Source organism: Phoca vitulina, unplaced genomic scaffold (genome assembly GCF_004348235.1).
Source record: "Phoca vitulina isolate PV1807 unplaced genomic scaffold, GSC_HSeal_1.0 scaffold38, whole genome shotgun sequence".
Classification (NCBI taxonomy): domain Eukaryota; kingdom Metazoa; phylum Chordata; class Mammalia; order Carnivora; family Phocidae; genus Phoca; species Phoca vitulina.
Genome location: NW_022589741.1, coordinates 8,363,330 through 8,389,234, shown reverse-complemented (window position 1 = coordinate 8,389,234; position 25,905 = coordinate 8,363,330). Strand labels below are relative to the sequence as shown.

The 25,905-nt window shown below is 38.8% G+C and overlaps 1 protein-coding gene across 2 annotated transcripts in view; it reads right to left on the bottom strand.

Annotated features, from left to right (window-relative positions):
* Positions 1-8,451, bottom strand: part of SIK2 (salt inducible kinase 2) — a 132,488-nt gene extending 124,037 nt beyond the window's left edge. For both annotated transcript variants that reach the window (XM_032428031.1, XM_032428028.1), the window contains exon 1: positions 8,193-8,451. In XM_032428031.1, the coding sequence (XP_032283922.1) occupies positions 8,193-8,327 (135 nt within the window). In that variant the 5' untranslated portion in view covers positions 8,328-8,451. The remainder of the gene's footprint in view (positions 1-8,192) is intronic.
* Between the last annotated feature and the right edge of the window lie 17,454 nt (positions 8,452-25,905).

The window sequence follows — 25,905 nt, the reverse complement described above, 5'->3', positions numbered from 1 at the left end:
GAGGAGAAGAAGGTGGGGCATTGGGCAAAATGGGTGAAGGGAGAGGGAGATACAGGCTTCCAGCTATGGAATAAGTCACAGGAATAAAAGGCACAGTATAACAAATACAGTCAATGATACAGTAATAGCAACATAATGGGACAATATAACAGGCAGATGATGGCTATACTTGTGGTAAATGTAGCATAATGTATAAACTTGCCAATTCACTAAGTTGTACACTTGAAAATAATGTAGAATTGTGTATCAACTATACTCAAAAAAATTAAATAGAGTACACTTATTGTGATGAGCACTGAGTAATGTATAGAATTGTTGAATAATATGTCGTACACCTTAAAGTAATAGAACACTGTATGTTAATTATATTTCAATAAAGAAAAAAATCACCCATCCCATTTAGCCTAAGGATTCCACTTCTGAGAAATTATTTGAAGGAAATAACCTGAAACGATGGTAAAGACTTACTTGTAAATATATTCAGTGAATATTATTTGTAATATAAAAATAGAAACAGTAAGTGGGAAATAATTATGTGAATTACAGTAAGCTTATGTTATGGTTATACAGCTATTAAATAGTTTTTCTTAATATAAAGGATTGCGTAGACTATAATATTAAATTAAAAAATCAGTATTTGAGCGCAGTCTCAACACAAGGTATGTATAGAAAAAGACCAGGAAAAACTAGATATAACTATGACAAAAATGTTATCAGTGGGTGAAAAAAATTGTGGACTATTTTTCTGCTTTATACTTTTCTGTGCAATTTTTCTTCAGTAAACATGGATTACTTTTCTAACAGGAAAAACAAAAAATGAAATGAAGTTATTATATTTATCAAATATGCTAACTTTTCCATCTGTGAAATTTTAGTCATTTTCATTTTATTTTCTAAATTCTCTATAAAATGGCTATATTATTTGCTAAAATGTAAATATTAATGAAGACTACATACAGAGAAATGTTTCCAACAAAGTAAAAAATAATACATACAAAAGAACATATAAAATACAAATCTGTACAGAAGACAAGGGATTAAATGTATGAGCAGAAATGAAATAGTGTTAAGCTGATGGATGAAAGATTTTTTTTTCACTTTTCAAAATGCAATTTAATGGTAATGTTATCCTGTCTTTAACAAAAATTGCTTTTCACTTCTCATTAAAGAAATATTCATCTCATGCACTTAAAGAAACCACACTATAAAAGTAGCTTGGGGGACTTTATAAGGAAGTTACACAACAAGAGCAGTACTTCTAGTAACAAATCAGAAGGGATTAACATATGCTTGCTGTCTCAGGTAATATTTGCTTCAGCGCTATTTACCACTCTGAAGTACCAAAGAGCATTATTCTTACCATACAATTAGATCTTCAAGATTAAACATTAAATGTACTTTACAAGCTCATACATCAAATCATGGGTGGAATCAGAACATTTGACCAACAAGTCAGTGTGACTGAGTGGTCCTACAAAGAAAGGGTTTCTGAAAGCAGTAAAAGTCAAAAGTAAAACATGGAGTTCTCTAGTTATCTTTTAAGTATAAATAAACTACAATTTTTTTCCAGATTAAAATTGACTTTTATTTTTTATTTTTTAAAAAGATTTTATTTATTTACCTGAGTGAGAGAAGAGACAAAGAGAGCACAAGCGAGGGAGAGGAGAGGCAGAGGGGGAGGGAAAGAGAATCTTCAGCCCACTCCCTGCTGAGCATAGAGATCAACTCAAGATGGAACTCAGGACCCTGAGATCATGACCTGAGCTAAAGTCAAGAGGTGGACACTTAATTGACTGAGCCACCCAGGCACCCTAAAACTGACTTTTAAAAAGGTAGGAATTTATATAATGCAGTAAATCCTCATGAAGACTTAATTTCTCTTTTCCAATGGTGAATAAGGAAAACAGACTGGAGAAAAGGTAAATGTCATTACATTTTTAGATCCATAGAAATTGAACCGAGGATTAAGACTATAAAAGAAACGATTAAAAAATATTCTCCTATCTTAAAAATTATTTAAACAAATCATCAAAAATGACAACTCAATTTTAAAAATGGGCCAAGGGTGCCTGGGTGGCTCAGTCTGTTAAGTGGTTGCTTTCGGCTCAGGTCATGATCCCAGAGTCCTGGGATCGAGTCCCGCATTAGGCTCCCTGCTGGGTGGGGAGTCTGCTTCTCTGCCCCTCCCCTGGATCGTGCTCCCTCTCTCTCAAATAAATAAAATCTTAAAACAAACAAACAAAAAACCCCCCCCCAAAACAAAAAATGGTCCAAAGGACAAAAAACAATTCACAAAAGAAATAACAAATAGTCATCTTATAAAACCAGGCACTCAAAGGAAAAATGTTAAATCAGAAATGTTAATTAAAATAAAAAAATATTATTCTCTATCAACTGGGAAAGATTTAAAAAATAATAGTCCTGGCAAATGCTTTCTTCCTGGTGAAAATTAACAGGTGTGACTTTTCTAGAGGATAATTTGGCATCTCATGCCATAAGATGTAGATGTAAGGACATACTCCTTGACCCAAGAATTTCACTGCCATGGGATTACCCTGAGGGAATAATCAGTTAAGCGCATAAAGATATATATATATATATATATATATAGAAATGCCCTCTGAAACATTACCTTAGAGAAACAGCAAAAGAGAGAAACAGTCTAAATGTTCAGTAATAGGAAATTGATGAAATAAAATACAATCATACGTAAGAACGCTATTTAACGATGCTTTAGACTTTAACTTGGGGAAATGTTAACACATTAAATAAAAAAACATATAGATGACATCAATTTTCATTACTAACATATACAATATATGTGAATAATGAAGAGGATATGAATCAAATATTAATAGTGGTGATCTCTTGGTCTGAATGGTGGCATTAAGAACGTTTATTTTCTTGACTTTTTCAACAATATCTACAATGAACATGCATACTTTTGTAATGGGGAAAAAAACAAATACTATGTTTATCTTAGAGAAAAACTTAAAACAAATTTTAGCATTTTTCAGTCTAATTCATCCAAGATTTATCACTTTAACTATTTAAAGTATTTTAAAAATGTTTTCTAAATGAGGAGCTTCTGATGAAATCCCCAAATGTAACTGTCTTTCATTCTTCCAATAATCTCAAACTGGATATAGGGATTTCTCACTATTTTTCCTTGAAGGGTGGGAAAGCAATCTCCATAAATGTTCTGAATAAAGGCATATAAATACATTAAAAACTTTTTTCAAAAAATATGGAGGTAGAAGACAGAAGAGGTGCTAGGTACACTAAATAGGAAAAAATGGTATCTTAGTGAATTTCTGGAATCCATTTGGCTCCAAGGAAACTGACTCTACCATCAGCAGTGGCCCATAAGTCAAATGTCATCATATGAATCCAGGAATGGAGGCCAGTTTCAGTTATTTCCAAATAAATGTTTTCTTAATTGCCAGATACTGAGAGAGAATTTCCCAGTGGAATCAAAATCAGAACGCATTAAACTCTGTTAAAGTTAAAAATTTCTACAGAATATAAAAATTTACACAACTTTTATTTTGGATGTTTGTCCCCAACCACTCCCCAAAAAGAACAGATCACTTTGAGCAATATTTAGCAGAATAATTTGTCAAATATTATTTGTCTGGGGTGCCAAGAAACCAGAGAACAGTTTCTAATATAGCACATATATTCCATGACAAATATAGTTTTCATTTCAACACACTATAAAGACCATACATAGGCCCAGATACAAATAATAGTGATTAAGTTATCTGATAACCAGTCCTTCTGTTGTACATAGCATAGCTGCTTCTTGAAATATGGACTATTGCAGAGCACAAGATGAATACCAAGACTACTGAGAGGAGTCCTAAAACTTGAAAGCAAAATATAAAATTCAAATGTATTAAAGAAATAAGTTCTCTTCAAGAAACACTAATCAGAATATAATATTCTTTTTGTTTGTATCCTCGCTCTAAAAATGCAATTTTGATACTTTAACTATTTGGAAAGCTTTAAAAAATACCTACATTAAGGTAGTAAAGAATTATGCCTAAACCTAAAAACCCCAAAATGCACACAGAAAGCTTTTCAGTGAACAAAAGCAGTCTTCAGAATGTCCTTGCTATCTATTTTGCATTCCGGGTTCTCTTAAGGATAACAAAGTAGCCCAACACCAACATGCCCTTTTAATAAAGTAATTTTCAGAACCTCTGTGAAACAGCTTTAAGATTCTATGGACCACACATTTATATGCTCTTTAAGCACTATATGAGGTATGGTATTGAGGAAAATACAATTATCTGTCACAGAAAAGATCTGAAAATAACTAATGGTTATCCTGGGGTGGTGATATTATGGGTAATTTTTTTCATTTATCTATACTTTAAAATTTTTCAATATAAACATGATCAATTTGATAATATATATTATTCCTTAATGTGACAATAGTATCTTCTCACTTAATAATTTCCTTTCTAGGAATTTACCTCCAAATCCCACTCCCTCTTCCTGCCCCTCCCCTGGAAAAAAACGCAAAGAGTTACATAGACAAATATTATTCACTGCAAATTATTTACTATAAGTGAAAACTGGAAATGTTCAATAATAAAACTGTTCAGTAAGATAGAATTCGTCTACAAGGTAGAACACTATGCAGCTATTAAAAACGTTTTATAAAGTTATATATAATAAGCAAAATATGCTATACAATAAGTGGAAAAGAGGATGTAATTTATGTACGTGTATACAGCATGTGATCTCATCTACGGAAAATAAATAATAATAAAAAAAGACTAGAGGGAAATATGCCATGAGAATGATTTACTCCCATTGGTGGAGGAATAGCACATGTACTTTTTGTGCACTATATTCTTCTTTATATTTTCTATAGTAAGACTCTTTAATAGAAAACAAAAACAACTTAAGGGTACAAATGACTTCTTTGGAATTTTATTCAACAAAAACCAACAAAAAAATTAGCCATACAATTAGAAAGAAAAATTCTTTGCTAGCACAGATTTGATAAAATAAAACACTACTCAAGGACACTCAGAGCATAGCAAACTAGCAACCACTATTGCCTAAAATAGTTTAACAGTCTAAATGCTATTATTCTTTTCCCATTATGCTAATTTTATAAAATTAGCTACTCTAATTCATAAACCACAAACCAACACTACAAAGCTTTTCTGAAGTATTATATTAGGAAGCTGGATTCTATCACCACCTGCCTTCCCTTTTGTGTGCAAAATTTACATAGAGATCTAACATGAGAATACAGCTTCAGATGATGATGTAATTATACTTCTTAAACAATGTTAAGCTATTTGATAGATTAGACCAAAATGAAGATCTCTTTGTGTGTACTGATTTTTCTTTTCCTAAAAGGCAAACAGTCTTGGATCTCCCATCTCTGTAGAAAATACATCATTCTTCAGTGATTCAGAACAAGAGACAGAGAAGAGCCAAGTAAAAATAACAGGGTCCAATTGTTTACCACAGAGATGTTTCAACTAAGCCCTAAAATTTACCTTGGGTTCAAACTTGGGAAAAAAGACCTCTAAGTTTTAAAACACAAACTTACATTGACGTTAAACCATACTGAAGAAATTTCTCTAAGACATATAATCATGATATTTAGCTGATATTGCTCTTTATACCACTTTAATTGTTCTCACTGTAATACTGTAGTATGTTCAGCAATGAGAACCTAAAATAATGTTAAATAAAACTTTAAGGTTTCCACCAGCCATCTTATTTACAGTATTTGAGATAGTTGTATTTATTGAAGACAGAAATATTTATCCAATGAATGAAGATAATAAACACTGCTTTAAAAATCCTTATTAATAGTATACTTTAAGAAAATTTTATAGGTGCTGTTGCTAAACAATTCTTAATGCAAATTACCACAAAAATTCACAGAGCAACTTTGCAAAACTTCAGATCTACAAGAACTTTTCTCTTCATTAATTACCCTGCTATTTCCCTCGTTCCTCTCAACTTTAAAATTTCCACTCACACCAAATTACCAGGGATACTCACCCATCTTAAATTCACATTATTTCTTTTTATATGTTAAAGACACCTTCTTTGGAAAGGCAAAGGGAGATGGGTTCTACGGACTAGAAATTTAGCTTTTCAATTAAATCATTTTACACATGTATACTAGGATCTGAGTGGTATTTCATGATCCGACCTGTGTCTTCAATTACAAATGCATTGATCTCAGTATCTGATGGCTAAACCACGGTACTACTCCACAGTGCCCCCTAGCTCTACCAGATATATCAGTTTAAAAGGGACACGGTTTGAACTGTCAACTTCAAGAGAAAGTGTCACTCATTACCAGCTCACCTAAACAGTTCTTAAATAGATACCCTAGTATCTAAATTTGGCCTAATAAGTAACAGCTGAATTAATTAAATCTTATGGCCAATAATGATAAAAGCTGATGAGAAAAAAAATTATGAACTAATGGGTTTGAAATTCAACCACGTAAAAACGTTCAGAAGTTCTGCAAGAAGCTTTCTTTAATGCATAATCTGTTTGATTTTTACAGTCATTAAGCAAGGACTCATATAAAAATACACATTAAAAATGCCTTCTTTTATGTAGTTTATGGGGAAATAGCATGGGATCAGGCCATGGTTCTTTAGAGGAATGGAATCAATTTCTTCATTTTTAGAAACGCTGGGATCAAGATTAAGTAATCTCACTATAGTCACATTATTTATCATTACAAACTTAGTATAATTGCTAACAATGGTAAATTTGTGAGAGAAAATTTGTGACCTTGGTCCTGATGCTATAAAATAAGTCAGATTTGGAATGCCTCACCTTTAGTAGGGGAGGACAAAAAGTAAAGACGACACAATGACACATGCCCCTACTTTGTGGAAATGGATTCCTTCACATTAAGCAAAACTTCCAAGAACAGCAGCAACAAAAATCACTCCAGTTTCCAAACGCCCTTCACCTCACACAGCCATTCTGAAAATCCATTCCTACCTTACTGCATATTCAAACTCTAGCACATTCGCACTAATAAGGGGGAAATCGACTGAGTAGGATGAAAACTGAGGGAAAGAAAAACCTGAAAAAGGACGAAACTCCAGAACAACTACAATAAGGCAGGGTAGAGTACGTCAAAAACACAAGGGTTTATTCTAAAGAATGGTTTTGTTTCTACTGTTTTTCTGAAGTATTTAATTTGCACGTCTTAAAATAGAGACCCTGAGGAGAGCAGCTTGAGGCAGTGGAAGGAAGGGGGGCGGGTTAGGTAAGAAGAGAGACTTGGGAGAAAATATGTACGGTGCATCAGAATGTGCAGTGGAGTGGGGGATGCTGGCTGGATTCACGGCCAGGAAGCAGTCGAGGGCTCTCGGAGTAGAGGCAGAATGAGCGGTGGCTTAAGGAACGCGCACTCGCCACCAGAACGCACACCTGGTCGAGGGACAACCTGGGCGAAGCGAGACCGAGCCCCCGACTGTGCAAGCGCAGAGAGGACCATTTTCACCAGTTCTATTGTCTGGAGTATTAGATGGAAATGCCTCAGGCACGAGATCAAGCTAGCCTGACACCAAATCAGAGACGCTGTCTGGCAAAAGGAGGGAGAGAAGATGGACAATGGCCGTCCGGGCATTCCCGGCCACGGGGGCCCCTTCCCCGCGGAGCCAGGGAGGGGCGCCGCGGTCCTGGGGGCCGCGCGATGCCCTGTCCCGGGAGTCCGAGCGCAGGCGGCCCCTTCCCCGGGGCTGGCGACGTCCCTCCTCGCGCAGCCCGGGAGCACCCAGACTTCCCCTCCCACCCCACCCCCAGCTCAGAGCAGGGAAGACGCGGAACTTGGGCTCTGGAGCGGAGGCCACAGATCAGGACACGGCCCGGGTGGGAGGCTCCGGGAGAAATTCCGTGCGGCCACCGGCGGTGGCGTAGAGAAGGCAAAGCTCGGGCCGGTCGGGTTTCCAGCTGGACGACACTCGGGTCGAGGTGACCGGGCCCCGAGCCCTTCGGCGCTCACCGACCCCCCTGCACCTCCCGGGTCCTCACAGTCCCAGGCCCCTCGCCTCAGCCAGAGACCCAGCCTCTCCGCTAGACTCAGCAACCCCCCCAACCCGGTCGCAGCCGCCCCTCCCGGCCAACAGCTCCTCTCTCCCGGACCCTCGCCTCGGACGCTCCCGCCGAGCCCCGGGCCGCACCTCCGTCTTGGTGATCCGGTGCCGCCCCAGCTTCACCACAGCGAAGTTACCCTTGCCCAGCGTGCCCTCGATGTCGTAGAACCCCACCCGGACCGGCCCGCGCTGCAAGTGCTTCGGGCCATCCGCCATGACCATGCTGGGCCCCGCTGCTAGACACGGCGGACTGGAGCGCGGGCTGGCGGGCCGGCGGCGCGGCTTGGCTCCGGCGACGCCGCTCCGCTCGCTCCCTCGCTCGGTCCCTCCCGCTCGGCTGGGCCCAGCCAGGCGCGCGCCGCCGCTGACGTGCGCCGACGTCAGGGGGCCGGGGCAGGGAGGCGGGGGCGGGACCGGGCCTCGATTGGTCACCATGGCGACCGGAGCACCGCCGACGTCGGCGGTAGGGAGGGAGGGAGGGAGGGAGGGAGCGAGAGAAGACGGGCGGGGCCTGGACGGCGCGTTCTTTCCGGACTCAGGCGCCCCTGGTTCTCCGCCGCCTTGCGGCTGATAGGGGCGGGGTCACCTCCTGGCCCGCCCAGTGCCTCGGCCACCCAGCCGAAGGGCAAGAGCGAGCCCTGGTGGGCGGAACGGAGGGGTGCAGCGACCTGGACCGGCTCTGCAGTCCCCTCGCCCCGCAACAGCGTTCTCCGCCTACCTGGGGGCCTTCCCGCCAAAACCTCTCACCTGAGACTGCAGTGCGCCGGCAAATTTGGCACCTGCAAAGAGCTGTGGCTGAGCAACGCATTGCTCGCAGGCTCCTTTCTTCGCATCCCTTTCTCATCTGTTTCTATATAAATCCCTCCGCATTTTGATGTCTCTGAGGAATCATTCTGACAGTAGCACGGTCGCTTGCAGACTCACAGAATGTCAGCGCTTGAAGAGACACTAGAGATCACTTAATCCAGGGATTTGGAGCCATACATGGGCTTCAAAGCCTCAACCCCCCTAAAATGTATGCGAATTTTTCCTTCTTTGAGATTGTCTCTGGAGAGATGGGACTGTAGCTTTTATCAGATTCGCAAACGTGTTGGTGACCCTGAAAGAGGTTAAGAAATACTTACCTTATCTAATTTCTTTTCAGATGATGAATCAAACCCCAAGGAATGAAGGGAATTGCCAGGGTCATGCAGGTGAGGGTAGAGTTAGGATTGCAAATCACCACACACCAGTCTTCCATGTAGTGGCCCAAGGAAACAGGAACAGCGTTATTTTTATATTTTGAAATATATTACATGCCTCCACGTCTTGCTTTCTAAATGCCAATCTCTACTGAAAGGAACCAGACTCTGGAGAAATGGATGATTCAAAGGCAGAAAGAGGGAAAGTATAAAATGCCCATGAAGATCTTGTGCCAGAAAGCAAGATTTTCAGAGTGATGGAGAACAAGTCAACAGGAAACGGGAACCAGCTTGAAGCTACCTCCGTTTACCAAAACTGGGACACTGAGCATCACCAGTGAATAATGACTAAGATGGATTATAACACAATGAATTTCAAAAAAGAATACGCAAGTGCATATTTATTCTTAAAATATTAAATAAATAAATACAAAGGCCGGAGAGGAGAAATAACTCTTCTTGACAACTAAGACACTGGAGGAAATGGCGAAATTAAGAAACCACCATTTTGCAACCATTATGGTAATAATTGATTTAGATAGGGAATTATCTATCAATAGATCTTAAAATCAAAATACATGTTAAAATCACTGAGACAGGATGTTTACATACTCTCACAGTATCCTCAGATTTCTTTTTCATTACAGAGTGGTAAAAATGGCCCCTTTACAGTGGAGAAATCTGACAGACACCACCCTAATCAAATGATCAAAGTTAATGTCACCAGTTATGGGATAAAATGATATGATGTATCTTCTGACGTGAGATACTGAGAAGGATACGGTATCTCTTACATAGTATCCCAGTCAAAAAATCCGTATTCCAAATCTAATCACAAAGAAACAATCAGAAAAATGCAAACTGAGAAATATCCTACTCATCCACCAGCCCATACTCTTTTAAAAAAAGGTCAGTGTCATGAATGATAAAGAAAGGGCTGAAACCTGTTGTGGATTTAAGGAATTAAAGAGACATGTCACTAAATGCAACATGTAATCCTGGATTGGGAGAAAAGTGCTATAAAGGAATGTTTTCAGGACAATTGTTGAAATTTGAATATGGATTGTATATTAGATGAATATTTTATTTTTATTTACATGTTAAGCCTCTTGAATTTCATAATTGTGGTTATGAAAAAGCACAGCCGTATTAAGAGATACACACCGAAGTATTTAAGGATGAAAGTTTTTGATATATGTAATTTACTCTCAAATGGCTTAGAAAAGGTAGATAACGTGGCAAAATGTTTAACTGATAAAACTAGATAAAGGGTATATGGTAGATATTGTGTTGTTCTTGCAACCTGTTTTAATTTTTTTAATGAAAATTAATGTGTATATGTATACATTTTATTAATTTAATACTTTTTGTGTAAGATCAGCTTGTTCTTGGGCCCTCCACCTGCTCACTGTGCTTCTGTCCTGCACTTTCCCCAAGCAATACCTTATTCTACTGTGAATTATGTTGTTTGCAAAAGTGAGGAGGGTGAGACCAGTGAGATTTCTGGATTGATGAGAGTAGTATGAGGGTTTGTCTTAACTAGCCAGAAGCCCACATATATACCCTAACTCAAAAAGAGTTCCCATATACATTTTGCCAGTTAGGTTAATGTGTTTTAAGTGCTCTGGGGGTGGAAATTTGGGAATTTGATGAAAAGCTGCTTACTCAAGAACCAGAAAATGCAAATAGAGACCCAACTAAAGCCAACAACTCCTCTTTAGAGTACACCTTTTGAACAGAAATTAAGACTCTTTTCTATCTGATTTTTTAATCAGATAACCAGGCCAACTACCTCCTTGTACAGTCTGGGATTAAGACTTCATCTGGGGCTGGAAAGAGGAGAAAGAGATGGCAGGGAGTACCAACAGGTTTTTGGTAAACCAGAGATCAGTGTGAGGATGCTGAGTGTCTGGAGGTCAGAGAAAGAGAAGGCGAGATAGGGGAGAAGTAGGAGGAGTTGTGCCAAAAACAAATCTTGCCCCCTTGGAAATGCAGCAGGTGCACCACTGAAAATTACCAGGAGCTGTAAATAGAAGCTGGAGAAATGTATGTGGACTAAATATTGCAAGCTTGGACACTCTGATGCAGCTCAATTCCCTCAGTCCAAGAGATCAACTTTTCCCTCTGCAATTTTAACCGTGTGTGTCTCTTATGTGCTTTTGTTCCAATTAAATGATAACCATATACATTATAGCAATTATTATTATCCAACTCTCATTTTCCTCTCCTCCTTCTCTCTCCCACTTTCCCCTCTTCTTTCCTCTTTTTTTTCCCTAGACACATAAACACACATACCATCACCACCACCACACATCAGGAAAAATAATATAAAAGGGAGAAAGAGAAGATCAGAGAAGCTTCATACAATTCTCATCTTCTTCATCTCTAGTTTTAGTATCAATGAGGTCGAGTACTCTGGATACCAGATTTCCTATTTGCTTGACCTTTAAAACGCAATATGCCCAGCTAATGCTGTGAGTCCACTGTATTTGCCATTGAGGTGATTAAAAAGTGTTAAGATAACATGTCAAAAGGCAAAAGCGTGTATGTATATAAAGAATTAAAAGAGATGGTGAGAAGCTGAGATAAGAATTAATTCTATGACATACTGAACTTAGAATAAAAATGTGGAATGAGGAGAGGAGTTAGCAAAGAGTTAATTAAAGAGTGATTTGAAATGAGAAGGGAGAAAACCTTCATGGATCACAGTGCTATACATATTTTACTGAAGCTGATAGCCCATAAACCTGAAAAACAAGATATGTACCATGTTTCCTTGACCGTGAACAACATCTGCATTTTTACTGTTTTATCCTTTTAGGACTGAATAAAAGTCAACATACCAGTAGGCTCAGGACTGAATTTAGATTTAGTTCAAAACTGAAAACTGGTGGAATCTTTATTGGATGACTTTGCTTAGAAAAAAGAGGTTACAAAGCTACAATGAAAACTTTGCTTTTTATATTACACAAGACAGAAAGTACATGAGAAAATCCAAATCACTGACCTATGCCAATTACAAGAGCTTCTCATGGGTATAAAACACAGGTATTCCTGAAATATGCATCAATCTGTCAGGTTAATGAACACGTGGGTACCACTATGTTTAAGAAACTACTATGGAAATAAAACTAGAGGATTGATTATTTAAGCAAAACTTTCTTTGGCTCTTTTAAAGGCTGTGTAGCCAGGCCTTAGGTTTCAATTTTTCAAGTTCAGTTTTAGCTACAATGGATCTCCTCTATGTGAAGAACATGTGATTCTCTCTAAACTTTGAAATTAATTTCAAAGATTTTTGTATCTCCTCCCAGATGACAGATTTGCTTAGGATCCTGATTTGAAAGGGATCTCAGAGAGTATCATAGGAGTCCATCTTCCCATCTGATACAGAAATCTCTAGACACTTGACAGATGGCATCAAGCCGTGGTTTCCTGCTTCATGCTTCATGCTTCATTACACGTCTCACATGTAATCTATGTGAAACAGTTCATTTCAGTAGAAAATACACCCCATATTGGCTTCAAAGCTGCTTCTTTCTGACTTCTGTCCCATTTTAGTTCTTTTCTCTGCTGTAAGACATTACAGACACACACCTATTATCATGTTTTTCTTCTATTGTCCAGGCAAAACATTCCCAAATTCACTATCTAGGTAATTATGTTTCTAGCTCTCTACCTTTTCTTCTTGTGCCTCTCTGGACTCTGGCTTGTCAATATCTCTTCAAATATTTTTCCCCAAACTGAACCACAGTAGCCCAGGCGTAGTCTAAGCAGTGTGGAATACTGGCCCATCTCTCCTTTGATCCAGACACTCTACTCATACTAATTCAGCCAAAGATTGTGCTAGTTTTCTTTTTAGAAGCTACAGCCCAGAGTTAAGATTAAGGCCAACTAAAACCTCGGGGTCTTTTAAAATAACAATTATTCTTAACATTTTCCTGGGCTATTGGTTTTTTAAAAATATAAATGGAAATTCTGATAGTTAAAATGTCATCTTATTGATTTTGCCCATTGTTTCAGATAATAGAATCATTTTGATGCTTCACTCTGCCATCTATCATATTACCTAATCTTTGTTCGAGGAGCCATTGGCCAGTTCTACCAGCATGCCTTTTATATCTTTATTGTGGTAATTAGTCTTTGTATCACCATTCCTAGTACAAATGTGTGGAGCACAGTAGGTTCATGACTGGTATGGTAAACTGGTAAACAGGGCAAAACCTGGGCCAGAGTTTTAGGGCTTGTCACTTGACATCTTCCAGTTTGACTTCCAACAATTTATTGGTCAACATCCATTGGATTTGGTTTTTCATACAACCATGAATTCCAGGAAGATTTTCTTTTTTTTTTAAGATTTATATTTATTTTAGAGACCGAAAGAAAGAGAGAGCGCGAGCAGGGTTGGGGCAGGGAGGGGGGAGAGAATCTCAAGCAGACTGCCCGCTGAGTGCGGAACCTGATGCGAGGCTGGGTCCCATGACCCTGAGATCATGACCTGAGCCCAAATCAATAGTCGGACACTCAACTGCCTGAGCCACCCAGATGCCCCCAGGAAAATTCTATGTCTGTGCTGCTGGGATAAGATTCTAAAGAGGGTCCTCAACATTCTAATACCAATGTTTCAAAGTATAAGCTACTCGATTCTCAGTTACTTTCCATTTATTTCATTATTTTCTATTATTGGAGTATTTTACTATTCTTCTCTAACCCCACTAGGGTGTGAACTTCTTTGAAGGTAAGGAATTCCACAAATGCAGTTTACTTTGACATTTATTGCATTCATGTGCTAGGCACCATAGTAGACACTGGGGATGCAAACATGAATGAGGCACAGTCCCTGCCCTTGGGAATTTTATGCTTTAGAGTGGGAGCTCTAAAATCTGAGTGCTTGAGTGTGAATTGTGGCTCTACTACTTACTAGCCGTTGACCTTGGGAAAGTTGCTTAACCTTTCTCTGCCTCAGTGTGTCATCTGTTAAATAGTGCTAAAAGCAGGGCTACTTCAGAAGATTATTGTGAGGAGAGTAGACCCATAAACACCATTAACATGGTGAAAACCAAGAGAAGAGGTTTGCACGGAGAGCTCAAAGGAGAGGCGTTTAGCTCAGTTTCAGTTTTGCTGGAAAGGCTTGTAAGAGATGAAACTTGAGCAGAGTTGTAAAGGTTAGTAAGCCTTGGCCAGGTGGGAAAAGTTTAGATGAGCATCTGAAGAAGAAATATCATGAGCAATGGTCCTGAAGGTATGAAGAGGCATGATGTGCTCAGATAACTGCCATCAATTGTGAACTTTGAGCCTTAGTGATGAGAGTGTCCACGGACAAAATGGAAAGACAGGAGACCAGGTCATGAAGGGCTCTCTCTTCTTCTTCCACGTTAATGACCTAGTTTTATCAGATCTCTTTGGATTGTTTAAGTGTTTGTTGAACTTAAGTTTCTTATGTTTCTTATGTTAACCACAAAAATTTTTAAATTTGCATATATTTTAAGTTTCCAAGACTGAGGAATAAATTTATTTGCTTAGATCACTAGTCTAAAGATGAAATACAAAAACAAGCCAAAAAAAAAAAAAAAAATCTATCCCTTCCCCCAAGCCCATGCCTTCCAAATAAAAGAATGAAGGAAAAGACAGAATCTTATTTGTTCAGCACTCACAGGAGGGGGGAAAAAAAAGAGAAGCATCCCCTCCCTGACAAGGAGAGGCCAGAGAAATAAAATGAGAATGGATAGAAAGTGGAAAAATACCTTTAGAATCTAGAGAAAAAAGAGCTTAAAGGAGAAGAATTTCAAAAAGGAGGTGATACTTTTTTTTTTTAAGATTTTATTTATTTGACAGAGAGAGCACAAGCGAGGGAGAGAGAGGGAGAAGCAGACTCCCTGCTGAGCAAGGAGCGCGATGTGGGACTCGATCCCAGGACCCTGGGATCATGACCTGGGCCGAAGGCAGCCACTTAACCGACTGAGCCACCCAGGCGTCCTGAGGTGATACTTTCAATCACTAAAAAGATGTCAAGCAAGATAAAGATGGAAAGAATTAATCGAATTGAGTCATGAAGAAATAACTGATGATTTTTGCACAGGATTTCAGTACTGAGGGCAGAAGCCAAGCTTGAGTGGGAAGTGGTGAAGAAAAGTGAATAGACCATTTCTTTTCAAAAAACTTGTATGTGAAGGAATGAAAGTAGATGAGGACATAAAATCAAGAGAAGTTGCTTTTTGTTTTTGTTTTTTAATTGGTAGAGACTTGAGAACTTTTGGAAAGAGTCAGAAGAGAGAGAGATTGAAGTAAAGGTGATGAGAGATCATCAATAAAGGGCAAAGAAATCCAGAACACAATGGACTCTTCAGTGAGGAGGTAGGAGGCTTCTTTTACTCAGGTGTGGGTGGGGAAGGAAGCAAGGGCCCTTTGTCTGCAGGTAAGTGGGTAGTTTGCAGTGCAGGAACTTTGCCCTTGGCATCTGTTTCCTCTGTGAAGTAGGAAGCAGATCATCCACAGAGTGTGAGAGTAGAGGAATGAAAGCTTGAGATGAGTTGTGGAGGTGTGAAAAACCTGCTAAGAATGAGGGAGGAAGTTGGTTAGGACACATAGCAAACTTGCTGGACAATAGGAAGCTCCAAGAAGGTCCAAAGTGAGGTGGGAAAACCATGAATTGGTAGGAATACCAATCCTCATGGTTATGGGACTTTTCCAACAATGTTTGGTAGCCTGGATGTCAGATTGATACAGGGCTGGAGATTGCTGGATGTCGAAGGGGCAAGGGAGTTGAGGATTAGGCAAGAAAATTACTGATAACAAGTACCATGCAGTCTGGAGAGAATACAGGAGGATAAGAAGGGGTGGGGAGACTGATGGGAAAGTGAAGGGCTCAAGAGTTTGTTTGTTTGTTTGCTTGTATTTAAAAATTTTTTTAAATTTATTTGCCAGAGAGAGAGAGAGAGAGAGCCAGCGAGTGCACAAGCAGGGGGAGCTGCAGGCAGAGGGAGAAGCAGGCTCCCTGCTGAGCAAGTAGCCCAAGTAGCCCAATGTAGGACTCAATCCCAGGACCCTGGGATCATGACCTGAGCTGAAGGCAGACACTTAACCAATTGAGTCACCCAGGTGTCCCTGGAGGGCTCAAGAGTTTGTGGAGCATAAATGAGAATGAAGGCATGAAAGATCTTGAGAAGGAGTCATGTCTCTGCTAGTATATTTGAGTTAGATATTATTTTAGGTGATGATAAGATCCAGGGAAGATCCTCAAGAATGAGAGATTAAAGCGAAGAGGAATATGGTCTCTTTCCCCACTGTATTCCCAGTTACTTACCACAATACCTGGAACATAATAAGCCTCTGATATTTATTTGCTCAAAAAAAAATGAACACAAATGCTTTCTTTCCTGCTTCCCAGTATGTTATACCAATTTCCCTCTTCCCCACCGATCTCACTGGTTAATTGCAATTACAGTAAATGCTCCAAAAGAAAAGTACTGCCTGCTATGGGATTGCATACCATGAGGTCCTGGTCTAGTCTGGGAGTGTAGGGGTCAAGAAGTTTCCCTAAGGAAGTGGCATTTAAGGTAAGATCTGAAAAATCAGTAGGAGTTAGCCAGGGGATGAGATGTAGGGAGAGCTTTACCAATGAAAGTGAAAAGATTTGTATCTTGAGGTGGGAAGAAGCTGAAAGTGTCACAACTGAAGAGTTACAAAGGAAATTAGAGAGATAGGCTGACTGTGTATGTTAGGACCGTATTACATGAAATCCTATGTATCCTAAATCATGAAGTAGATTTTGACCCATTAGACTTGAAATGATACAAATGGACTTACAACAATTGTTAGCTTATAAGCATTAATCGGAATTATTATATGGCTGTGTGATTCTACACAGTGAAATTTGAAAGCTAAAAAAAAAAAAACCACATTTGCCTATAATGTCTCCTCCAGCAGCCTGCTACTTCCCTTCTATAAAGCCTTATTCCTTTGGATTAAACAAAGCAAATGCAAAAGCATTCTGAAAACCACTATTAAAATGCACTTTGCTCACCTGAAGAGAAAGTCTCTAGGCCTTCCTCTCTGCTATTTGAAATTTTTTCCATTAACTTCATGATTGGGTTAATTAGGTATTTGCATAGGGAAAAGATAAGCAACAATTAATGGAATGTGACGAAGGCAAGGAATAGCACAGAGACCTTTGTCTGGTGATGGGGATGAGAGGTTCAGGTAAGTAAGCATTGTAACAGGGATTTTGAATCTTGGGCGGTCCTAGTGCAGCTAACGTCCCAAAGGATACTTGTTTCATAATTTGTCTAGTACAAACCTATGTAAAGCTCCAAATTAGCCAAGATAGAAATTACTGTGGGATGGATGCTGACCCCAAGATCAGTCTTGGAGGAACTGTAGAGGAAAATCATCATGAAACTAGGAAATGATGGGGGGAAAAAAACCAGAAAAAGTCCCCAGGCACAGGGAAGCATGGTGTGTGTGTGTGTGTGTGTGTGTGTGTGTGTGTGTATGCACTTGCATGTGTGTGCACTAGTATGTGTGTATCTGTATGTACAACTGAAGCCTGGGGCAGGACCCTTCTAACGGAGGATAGTCTGAAGAAAGGCAGGTAGGGGCAAGGGGTCTCTGTCCTAAGAGGAAACTACCCTTAAAAGGAAAAAGACTCCAGCCTGTTATTCTAAATCCATCCTGAAAGGAGCCCTCCACCCTTTCCCACGTGAACAACTACCTGATAGGTAGATTAGTGTGTGGACAAAAACCTGATTGGGTGACAGGTGCATGGAGGGATAATCAAATTAAAATAGCCCTCCAACAATCTCATAAAATGCCCTAGACTTAGAAACTCCAATGGCAACCCTCGGGTCCCCTCCCTCTTTGGGTGCTTTGTACTATTGCCCAGTAAACTTTGCTATTGCTGCCCAATAAACTTTGCCTGGTCTACCTCTTCATTCTTGGAAGCAGCATGACCAAGAACCTCGGGCACTAAAGGAAAAGAAATCCTGAAACACTTCTGTGGAATTAGCAACAGAGGCTCAGACTGCTGGTATAAGTGGCCTCGGAACCAGAAGCCAGAGTGTGGAAAAGTGGTGGGGGTTGACTGTCCTTGAGCATTTACTGAACAATCTACCACAACTCCCTCTAGCCCCTGGGGCTGGTGATTTATAATCTAAGAGTACCTCCTCTTAAGACTGCTTCTCCTTGAGGGGTGAGGGTGGAGTGGGCCTGAAGGTAGGACCCTGACCTCAAGAGTTGCCTGATGGCCAGTCAGAGCAATTAATTATGGTACTCTGGTGTTTGGAGCTCTCCACCTTAGGGCCATCTCTTCTCCCCTCCTTAATCTCACTGGATGTTGACACAGACTGGGATTTGCCCTTTGGTCTTTTCCCACACCAAATGCTCAGGCAGAATAGCTGATACCATCAGAGAAATATATGCTCACAGGCCAAAGTAATGACACATTAGGAGCACAACTTCAAAAGAAAACAGCAGCCCGCATTAAAGATGCCACTAGAAGCAAATACATCAAATCCAATGTTTAACAAATATAAAATAAACATAATAAATAATTGGTAAGAAAATCATTGAAGTCAAGAGGAAATACCAGGCATGAAAAATATGTAATAGCAGAAATTACAGTTGAGATAGAATAGACATGGCTGAAAAACAAATTCGTGAGCTGGAAGATCAGATTAAGGAGCTCTCCTAGGAGGAAGCAGGGAAGAAGAAAAAGAATATATAAAACAAAAGTCAAGAGATAAAGAAGACTGAATTGCAATGCAAACTTCAACTTACAGATAAGAGGAGTGTTGTAGGATGCAGGGGTACAAGAGTACCCGGCTCTGGGGGTCCCAAACAGACCAGGTTTGGTCATTCTCCACTGACAAAAATCCAAAGGTGGTGAAATAAGAAAGGAATTTATTTCAGTGAGGCCAACACCAGGAAGACAGCGGACTGACGTCTCAAAGACGGTTTCTGAAGTGCTGAAAATACTTCTAGGTTTACCTAAGGAAAATGTGGGACAAAAGTTGGTCGGTGTATACAGGTGGGCAGTAAAAGTCAAGTGGATCATTGTCTTGGGGTCAGCCATGGGCAGGGTCCTGCTGGCTCGGGGCAGTCCTTGTTGCTCGAGGGAGCAGTTCCAGTTTCCATCAGGGGGTGCTCTGCCTGCAGGGTCTTTTGCCTAAGTCAAGAGATAAGCTGGAAAGAAGAACTTACTGAATTAGAAAGTTTGAGGTCAAAATGGAGGTAGCTGAAGTCCTCTTTCAAGGAGAGAAAAATAAAAGTGGAGAAGAAATATTTGAAGAAATGAAAACAAATTTCCCAGAATTAAAGTTGTAGGACCTCATATTTATGCAGTACCAAACAAGAGTGATAAGGAGAAACTAACCTTAGGAATATTATAATAAAATAAAAGTTTTTACAGGCAAAGATAAAATTCTAAAAGTTTCTAGAGAGAGAGAGAGAGAGAGCAGATCAAGTATAAAGGACTAAGAATCATCAGGATCTCAGACTTTACAAGAGCGACAAGAAGACAATGGTAATATTTTTATTTTTTATTTTTTTTAAAGATTTTATTTATTTGGGGGTGGGGGAGGGCAGAGGGAGAAGCAGACTCCCTGCTGAGCAGGCAGCCTGATAGCCAAGACAGAAATTACTATGGGATGGATGCTGACCCCAAGATCAATGTTGGAGGAACTGTAGAGGAAAATTATGAAACTAGGAAATGATGGGGGAAAAAAGCCTGACATGGGGCTTGATCCCAGGACCCCATGATTGACTGAGCCACCCAGGTGCCCCAACAATGGCAATATTTTTTAAGTACTGAAAAAAAATAAAAGAGCTTTGAGCCTAAATTTATATCCAGTCAAATTGTCATTTAAATGTTTTGGCATAATAAAAATATTTTCAGGCATATAAAGCCGCAAAAGTTTTGTTACACAAAGACCCGTATTGAAAACATTATGGGTAAAAGGGCTCAAGTAAGAAAGCAAATTTAAGAGATGCAGCTAGAGGTGTATGAAGATAATCAAATACCTGAATACAATTTGGTGCTGTCTTTCAAAAATTAGCAAAGACTGAGAAAAGAGAACAAGAAAGTTTGTTTATAATAACCTAGACTTAAATTCTACACAATATCAAGAGGTGGTGTCTTTAAGTTAAACACTTTAAAGATAAAATAAGTAAAACAATAAATTTAAAGGAAGTAGAAAGGAGATGAGAGAAAAATAGCCAGAATTAATGAAATAGAAAACAAAAATATAATACAGAAGATCAACAGAACCAAAAGTTGGTTTTTTGAAAAAACTAGTAAAATAAGACAAGCCTGTGGCAAGAGTGATCAAAGAAAAAAAGTAATTCAAAAACTAGTATTCCTTTGCCATCTTTTAATCACAACTTTAAAACTTTAAGAGTCTGAAACATAAATGAAATTGAGGGCAAAGTTGTCCATTTTGTTGTTCATAATATCTCCACACTACATAAACACATTTGAAATAGATGGACAGATTTCTAGAAAACTGTAATTTACCAATTGAATTAAGAAGAAATAGAAGTCCTTAAGAGTGCTACAACTATTAAAGACATTAAGGCAATTTAAAAATCATCTCACAAATAAAACATTGAGACTAGTGGGTTTTTTGATAAGATTTTATTTATTTATTTGACAGAGAGAGAGAGGGAGAGAGAGAGAGAGAGAGCTCACAAGCAGGGGGAGCAGCAGGCAGAGAGAGAAGCAGGCTCCCAAAGTGGGACTTGATCCCAGGACCCTGAGATCATGACCTGAGCCAAAGGCAGCTGCTTATCTGACTGAGCCACCCGGGCTCCCAAGACCATTGGTTTTGTAGGCAAATTCTACTAAACTTTCACAAAACATACTAAAAATTATTACAAAGTGTAACAGAGAATAGAAAAAGAGGGATATTCCCTGACTCATTTATGAGGCTGTGTAATCTTTTTTTTTTTAATTCTATTAGCCAACATATAGTACATCATTAGTTTCAGATATAGAGTTCAGTAATTCATCAGTTGCGTGTAACACCCAGTACTCATTACATCACATGACCATGTAATCTTGATCCCCAAACAAGACAAGGAGAGTATAAGAAAGGAAAATTACAGATTATTTGCTTGGGACCTCAATGTAGAAATCCTAAATAAATATTTGCAAACTAAGTCCCAACAGAGTATACAAAGTAAGATATGTCATGTACAGTTTCCTGAAGTATGCAAATAGATGAGTATATGTACGTGTAATTCATAACATTAAGAGCTTCAAGGACAAAAATAACACAATCATTTTAAAAGATACAGAGAGGGGCGCCTGGGTGGCTCAGTCAGTTAAGCATCTGCCTTTGGCTCAGGTCATGATTCCAGGGTCCTGGGATCGAGTCCCGCATCGGGCTCCCTGCTCAGTGGGGAGTCTGCTTCTCCCTCTCTCTCTGCCCCTCGCCCTGCTCATGATCTTTCTCTTTCTCTCAAATGAATAAATAAAATCTTTTAAAAAAATAAAAGATATGGAGAAATATTTCATAGAAATTGAGTATAAATTCATGATAAAAATTCTTAGCAAGTCAAGAATTTGCTTAACCTGATGAAAGATAATTACATTATGGCAAACATTATACTTAATGGTGAACAATAGCAGCATTCAATTTAAAATCAGGAATGAGACAAGGGTGCCCTCTATCACCACTTCTGTTTGACCCCGTATCAACAGTTTTAGCTGGTGTAGTAAGGCAAGAAAAAGAAGGTAGAGGCATAAGAATTGGAAAGGAGGAAATAGAACAGTCGTTATTTGCTGATGGCATGATTGCTTCAGAGAAAATCAAGGACTCCTGGGGCAAGTAGAAATAAGGAGAATTTAGCAGTCAGTTAATTCCTGTATGCCAAAATAACCATAAAATGTAACAAAAGGCACCATTTATGACATATTTTAAAAGGTCAGATAAAAATTTTTAAAAACATGTGTAGGACTTCCGTGAAGAAAATGTAAAACTATTGAGATTCCCTAAAGAAAGAAGTTCTAAATAAATGAAGCGAAATCCTAGGATATTTCTTATTTCGTTAATGGAAAAAACTTTTAAGATTGTAAATATTTCAATTCTCATATTGGTTTATAGGCTTACTACAATCCCAACAAAAATTTCAATAGGATTTTAATGGAACTTGGTTGCTTATTCTAAAATTTATGTGGAAGAGTCAAGGGCCAAGAAGTCCAGACATTTCTAAAGAACAAGAGTAGGGAGGAAAGATTTGCTTTACTAGATAACAGGATTTAATTTGAAGCTACAGTATAAACATAGTATGGTATTTGTTCAAAAGTAGAAAAATAAACCTTTGGGCAGATGAAAAGCTCAGAAACAGAGCCATACATTTATGGAACTTTATTATATGATAGATGTAGCATGCAAATCAATAGGGAATGAAGGGACTACCCAATAAATGGATTTGTATAAAAATGATCATCTATATAAAACGGATATTGATCCCTACCTCATATCATATGTGAAAAATGAAGTCCAGATAAATTAAGGACTTGAATATTAAAAGTAAAATTTTACAAATTTATTAGAAAATACAGGTAAATATCTTCTTAGCTTTGGAGTAGAGAAGCATTTATTAAAGACACGCACAAAAGCCTTTAACTGCACATGATGTAATGAGCCCTGGGTATTATTTAAGACCGATGAATCACTGACCTCTACCTCAGAAACCAGTAATATATTATAGGTTAATTGACTTTAAATTTTAAAAAAGAAAAAAGCCTTTAACTGTAGAAGATCAATAAATCTGACTATATTAAAATTAAGATCTGAACATCAAAAGACTCTTACAAAAAGAGAAGGTACCAATTGGAAGAAACTTTTTGCAACCTAATTGGCCAACAAAAGATCAATAGGAAGAATTTTTAAAGGTTTCTTCAATAAGGAAACGACAAGCCAACAGAAAGTGGGCAAGAAATATAAACAGGAATTTCAGAGGCGACAACACATATGGTCAATAAAATCATTATGAGATGGTCAACTTTATTGATTGGGGAAGGCAAATTAAAACCACAATGAGATACCAATTTAGACTCATTCAGTACGAGGCAAATTAGGGAATATGACAATGCCAATTATTACAGCAAATGTGAACTGACAGGGTGTCTTATATAAACTCACAAGAGTGTAAATGGCTATGACCACTTTGGGAAGTTTGTCATTATCTAAACATTGAACATTTCCATATGCTGTAACTTAGCAATTCTACTTCTAAGTATACATCCAAGAAAAACTCTATGTATCATAAGCGACGTTAAAAACATCCCCAGCAGCACTGGCAACATTTAGTAAGACAGATACTTGAAACAACCCAAATATTTATTAATAGGAAATGGATAAATAAATGGCATATTATATATCCAAATAAATTGCTATAAACAAAAATACAAATAATCTGAGCAATACAATTTTTTTAAAAAAAGGAAGTTCCCAAAGATTTTATAGAATTTAACACCCTTTTAATCATGTTAAAAAACAAAAGAAAATGGAAAAATCTTTAGAAATACAAATGTGTGATAGAGCTGTAATTTCAAAAGTTATAATAATAATTGCAAGATTCAAGGGGCAGTAGAAGAATAGATTGGGGAGAAGCCCAGAGGTGGGTGTGAAGGATTGTTAATGTTCTAATTCTTATATTGGGTGGCTGGTTCACAAGTACTTATATTAATAATAAACACACAAATAAGTGCATAGCACATATAAACAAAAGAGGGCCATGCTTAGGCCAATAATCAGTGTGTCATGAATCAAAGATAATCCAAATCCATGCAGTTGAGTGGAAAGGCAAGGATAATACCAACTCCTCCACCCCCATGTTTTGGTTTATTATGTTATAATTAATCCCACAACAAACCTAGTTTTGATTTCTATTATAATCTTTTTACAAATGAACCAAATCTTAGCGAGTTAACATCATTTGCTCCAGGCCACCAGGTGAGCACAGGGTGGAATCCAGATTTTGAAGACTCCTCTATGTGACTCCCGTGCCTACCTGGGTCACTGACGGGATAAGGCTCCCTGTCACCGAAACCGGTTTACTCACTACGGAATCAACCAAGAGCAGTTGTTCTGCTGAGGATAACAATCTCTAGACATGTGAGGGTAAAAAGTCACCTAACTCTGAAGTATTTTGCCACACCAAGGGTGCCACGGCAAGCTGAGGAATGTGCGCATCTGTGTCATAATGGAAAAACTGTGTTAAAATGAAGTCACCTATCATATCATCGAGTAATACGAATTTGAATGCAGAAGAGCTCAAGTAAGAAAGGTCATGCACTGTTGGGTTCATTCCTCTGGTATGCACATTGTCATATGCCCACGCAAGAACGCAAAGATAAGGAATGTTCACAAAACGTTTTTGGTGGCTGTGAATTTGCTCTATGCCTAATTTACTCTTCTTTGTGACCTCATTCTTCTTTCTGGTTTCTTATTTCTTTAAGGAACACCAAATGTGAAGCTCATGCCCCCTCTACTGGTCAGTCATATTTTGTTGTAAATACCTTCCTAAGTAGACATCCATCCAAGACTAAATTTGATAGTTATCAAAAGATTTGATAATTTTTCTAGTGCCCTGGGATTTTTTTTTTTTTTTTTTTGCTTTTGAGGGCAGAGTTGACAGCGAGAGAGAGTACATTGTGTGTGTGTGTGTGTGAAGGAGACAGAATGTCACCAAAAACCTCTTTGTGAGCAGATGTCACGTAACCTGTACAGATACTTTGGGGGAAGAATATCAGAGGTGTGGGGGTCAGCTTGAGAGGCAGCCTCTGCGGCCTTTGCTTTATGGCTAAAAGAATCTATTAGCTTTCTTCAACTCATCATCAAATTTATTAGTTCCTCTCTTAGTGGTCTGTCTTGTTGGGTGTATCTCTACCCCATTTCCCCCCGAAGTTGGTGTTCTCCCCTCTTTCCTGTGTTTACATGGCAAATCTATTCGTCAGAGTAAAATGAAGACCTCTGAGGGCAGAAATCACATTTAATTTTCTGTCAGGCTCAGCCTCCAACTCCCAAATAGGGCATACCACGCGGTAAATAACAATTATGCTACTTAGCTACCCGTCTTAAATTGCCACGTAACAACAGACAATATCCCATCCAGTAGCCCAAGGAAATTCAAATCAAAAGGATGAAAGAAGAGGCTGCCTACACCCCAGGAGACTAAATACAGTGATTTTACTGTTGTGCCCATAATCTCTGTTTGATCAGAAACATTTTAGGTATGTTGTTTCCAAGATGCTGAAGTTCAGCAGTCAAGTTCAGAAAACATCTATTAAAAAGACTTCCTTTCTCTCCACCCCTGAACCTCCAAATCCTTAGACACTTAAGAGGGCAAAACATATGGTTCTTTTATTCTTTTCAACTCACGTAGTATTTTATCACAAAATCCTGCCATAAATATAGAAGCGACTCTGAGAGTCAAGAAGCTGGTCATGAGGCAGCAAGGTTCTGTGGGTAGGGAGCCAGGAGTCCTGGGTTCTGGTATCGCCCCACCAAACTGTAGCTAGGTAATCATTGGAGAGTTACTTCAATGTAGTTTGTGCCTCAGTTTCCTCATTTGTAAAGTAGTAATAATCCTAACTGTTCTACATGCTAACTTCACTG